Source organism: Penaeus vannamei, chromosome 6, assembly GCF_042767895.1.
Source record: "Penaeus vannamei isolate JL-2024 chromosome 6, ASM4276789v1, whole genome shotgun sequence".
In the NCBI taxonomy this organism is placed as follows: domain Eukaryota; kingdom Metazoa; phylum Arthropoda; class Malacostraca; order Decapoda; family Penaeidae; genus Penaeus; species Penaeus vannamei.
In genome coordinates, this window is record NC_091554.1 from 20,157,872 (window position 1) to 20,162,871 (window position 5,000).

Genomic DNA, 5,000 nt, shown 5'->3' on the forward strand with positions numbered 1-5,000 from the left:
AGGTCTCGTAGGATGGTCGTCGTTCTACATGGGTTCCTGTTGGCTGGGTTGCATAACCTGGCACGGCTGGCAGGCTTCTGTGCTCTTGATGTCAGCGACGTTTCGTCGCTTCTACGCCGTGGTGGCAGGCGTGAGTGTGCGTCGGCGGTAGGCAGTAAGTATGACGATTCGTTGGCCGTACAGAACCAGCTCCCTGTTGGCAGAGAGGCTGTCTCGGATTTTCCAGGAGGGGAGCAGCGACTTGTGCCGGTCGTATTGGTTGGAGAGGGACCCACTTGCTGCTTCGCGTAGCTCTTGCAGGGTTCTGTCGGCGTCTTGATTCTTGGGGTCAGTTACGGTGCCGATGGTGTTGCAGGTCACTATACTCCTGCAGAAAATTTTACGTCACCTCTACAGACGCTTAAGAATGTTTTAAACAAACATGACTATCATAAAAAAAAAAAAAAAATGCTTGATAAAATTGATGACCATACCAAATTCAAGAAAATCACTACTAAAATATCTTTTCACTTGTTATACCTTTAAGTTAAACTCAAAAGACTACTCCGGACCATTAAACCATCTATCGGTGAAAGCATCTATAATTTCCCGTCAACTTCTGGCTCCCAACCCGGAATGCTATATGGTCTCCTCAAAGTTCACAAACCAAATATCTGTCTTGGACCCATTATTTCATCGATTAACACTTTTAACTACAACACTGCAAAATTCCTGGTTCCTGTCATTTTTCCGTTAACTACCAACCAGTATACCATTAAAAATTCCACAGCCTTTGCAAATGAAATAAGTTCCCTTGACATTCAACAGCCCATTACTATGGCGAGTTTGCTGTGGAATCGTTATTCACGGATTTGTATCCGAGAAACCACGGAGATTATAGTTAGCAACATACAAACCACCCATCTCAATAAATTTGGGTTAACAAGGGGCAGCTTCAAGAAACTACTCAATATTACAGCTCATCACTCTCGTATAATAATGATCTTTATACGCAAACAGACGGAGTAGCAATGACTTTCTTTGTCATCATGAAATTAACTGGCTTCAACAATGCCCACCAGAATTCAGACCGGTTTAACTACCATCGATAAATTGATGACACATTCGTTCTGTTCAAACCAAAGACTATATGCGAAAAACCGGAATGTCGAGCAAAATTCTGTGAGTAATGCGGTGCAGGCGCAGATGGGTGGCGTCAGTGAGTATCTCGTAACGTAAAGTCATACCGTCGGTTTGTTTACGTAGAAGCGCGAAAATTGGAATGACAGCTCCGATAATGCCAGGAAAATCTCATCCTTGTTCTGCTTGTAAAAAGCAAAAAGAAGAGAATAAACTACCTATACTTCATTTTTTTTTTTTTTTTAGATATATAGATATGTGATGTTCATATTGACATAAGCAAGATATAAACTGGATCACATGAAATTATTTTGATTGGTAAAGGTGTCAAGTCATGACCCCTCCCTAAACAAAGTAGAGGCCAAAAATTTGCTTAATATTGTAGTGTAAGCCTTCATATACAGTTTGACGCAAGCTAAGGGTAGATTTGACATCAATAGTGTAAAAATTGTGTCAGTTTGAGTTTGAGTTCGATTATAGTTACCACCCAAATCAGCATATATATATATATATATATATATATATATATATATATATATATATATATATATATATATATGTGTGTGTGTGTGTGTGTGTGTGTGTGTGTGTGTGTGTGTGTGTGTGTGTGTGTGTGTATGTATATATATGTATATATATATATGTATATATATATGTATATATATATATATATATATATATATATATATATTATATATATATATATATATATATTGAACAATTATCATTATTTGCTATATCTGTAGAGTAGGAAAAAACAGAATTATAGAAAAAGTAAAATAAGTTCAAATGTTAACAAGAAAACGACGGGTGCCCTGTTTCGAGCTCCTAGGCAGAGTATACAACGTGTAGAAAATGCGTTGTCCCAGCTCCTAGAAAAGGGGGTTAGGGAACAATCACCTAATCAAACATAAAAACTTTTTAATGGGGAAATTAGTCTCAAAATCATGCGGTCGTAATGCGAAGAATTGGAATAAAAATGTATGTTTTGGCCATTTATTTGTATGGCATGTATACGCCGTATGTGTGGTGTGCTTGTATGAACTACCAATTTACAGTTGTTAACCAGCCCTAAATTGCCGAATAGGTAGTTTCGAGCTGGGAAGGGCGAGGGCGCCAGGCAACTACCGGCGAAAGTCAGTCGTTTGGTCGCCATTGGCTGTGCGGACGTTATCCTGTAGCGTCGCCTGTTTATGAACCTTCACTCTCATTAAAGAATCAAGCGACAGAAGCTTTTATTTGCACCACAAACACATATTTGAAGGAATTATATGAAGAAAATAAATGTTACTACAAAGTCATGGTGTAATATGAATTATATATATATATATATATATATATATATATATATATATATATATATATATTATATATATATATATATATATATATATATATATATATATATATATATATATATATATATATATATATATAATTTTTAAGTAAATAAGCTATAAAGCTGAATAAGTCTGACCTGACCAAGAACATGAGCGCGATTGAGCACGCTCCCACTGACCGACGTCGGCCGTTTAGTTGGGCGCTGGTGGACGTCCGGGGAGCTCACATTTTTAAAATGCGTTAGATGGCCTGTTTTCTATCTTTCGTATATAGTCTTTGGTTCAAACACCCTTCACACGTTGATTTGTGAAACGCAACATAACAACCAACTACCCTTTCTAGATACATATGTCACCAATGGTAATGGACGTATTTACCAGTATTTACCGTAAACCAACTTTTACTGGCCTCGGCCTTCATTTTCTCAGCAATATTCCACGTATTTATAAAATGAACAGCATAAGAAAACTCATCACTAGAGCCTATAATCTGTGTAGTAATTGGTCCTCTTTTCACAATTAAATGAAATTTCTAAATAACTTTGTAAGCAATGGGTACCCACTGCATTTATTCGATAAAATAACATTTTCTGTCTAACAAATTTTCAATTCCACTAGCTTTATCAACTGCAAATAAGGATCATAGATATGTGATACTGTCATTTATGGGAGGATTAAGCTTTGAAGTGAGAAAACAGTCAAGAACGCTGCTACAAAACAATTACCCTCAAATGAAATTTACGTGTATCTTTAACAACTCTAACACAATTGCAAACTCTTTAAAATAGCCTACGAGATGCCACCCTAATTTATCGTCTATTACCTGTTCTGACTGGCTTTCGCTGAGCAAACTATTCTTATCGGCCATAAAAGAACATTCCCATAATCACTCATTCTTTCTCCAACACAGATTTCAATATACTATCCACCCACACCTCATGCCAAGATCTCATTATCTTGGAACCCTTGATAATTTGTAAGATGAAACCCGAACTCAACAACTCAACGACTGCAATCATCCTGTTTACTAACTAGTTGTTTTCACACGACTATCACCCATATTGGTTAGTTTTTATCCCTTACCATTGTTTGATTATGTTAAATTCTTGCATGTTTTTTCGTTTTTGTTGACAATATTGTTCTTTGTATGTTATTTTTCGTTATTGTATTTTACGTAGTTATGTAATCGTAAGTTTGTTTTCATCATATTTTTAATTATGATTTTAAGAACCATTTTAATGTTATAATTGCCTCTTTTTGGTTCATTGTTACAGCATTGATAATGGAGAATTGATTGATCTACGAAACGTTTGCAAATAACCACGAAATTATTTACGACTGTCTTAATCTACCTCTACATACTGACTATATGTATACACACACACGCACACCACACACACACACACATATGTGTGTGTGTGTGTGCGTGTATATGTGTGTGTTTGTGTGAATCTATCTATATATATACAGACAGACAGACCCACACACACACACACACACACACACACACACACACACACATATATATATATATATATATATATATATATATATATATATATATATATATATAATGTATAAACATATATATATATATATATATATATATATATATATATATATATATATATTTATATATATATATGTACGCACACACACGCACATGTTCTCACGCACATGCGCGTGCATGTTTGCGTACATACGTCTTTTTTAGGTCATATATTCCTCTCGTTCTTATTCCCAGCTCTCTCCTTATCTTACTACTTATGGTCATCCATGTGAAAATGAAGAAAAGCAGCAGAATTGGCTTTGCATCCACCGGAGCCATACTTCAATTTGTCGATACGTTTGCACAAAAGTGATGGATGAAGTAAGAGTGACCCTTCCTTTCTGTCTGAAACTAAGCGACTGCCCGATTTTGTTCGGTGCACTATTTACCATAAGGGCGGGTAAGTCCACTGTGATAAGGTTTACATAATATACATATTATGTAAGATGTAGCTTTTGCGTAACATTGTTAGTGATAACACTGCACTCGATGTGTCAAGTAGCCTTTGTACACATTAGAAAATTAATTTATATCATAAGTGGGTGAAAAACGTTTATGAAATGTCTCAAGTCTTATCAGAGATAAGTCATCTTATCTCACAAATCGATGTTTGTATCAGTGCTTAAGTGTCTCTCTTCTCCCCCCCCCCCCCACCTCTCTCTCTCTCACCACACATGCACATAACACAATTGGAAAGGGGACTTACAATGGCTGTAAAGGTCAATTCATGATAAACAGCGTTTTTTTACGTTTTTTTTTTCCATAGTAAATGGATTTGTTGATATTTGCACAATAAATAATGATTTCCTATGGTTTGAATCAATTATTCTACAAATAATTTAATGAAAAATATGTGCCTATTTTCACACCACGTTTGTATTTTCAAGAAGCTATTGAGACTCAGCTATGGAAACATGCTCCTCTTTGAGTTCTAGAGATCGACACCAACTGTAAGTACTAATATCAAATGTAGTGGAATTACCATACTCAAA

At 35.8% G+C, this 5,000-nt stretch overlaps 2 protein-coding genes across 4 annotated transcripts in view; one reads left to right on the plus strand and one right to left on the minus strand.

Annotated features, from left to right (window-relative positions):
- LOC113826256 (basic phospholipase A2 PA-12A) overlaps positions 1-4,380 on the minus strand; it is a 23,075-nt gene extending 18,695 nt beyond the window's left edge. The window contains exon 1 of the mRNA XM_070122708.1: positions 4,221-4,380. Coding sequence (XP_069978809.1) covers positions 4,221-4,287 — 67 coding nt within the window. The 5' untranslated portion in view covers positions 4,288-4,380. The remainder of the gene's footprint in view (positions 1-4,220) is intronic.
- LOC113824052 (DNA-(apurinic or apyrimidinic site) endonuclease 2) overlaps positions 1-5,000 on the plus strand; it is a 574,593-nt gene that overhangs the window by 380,669 nt on the left and 188,924 nt on the right. The window lies entirely within an intron of this gene.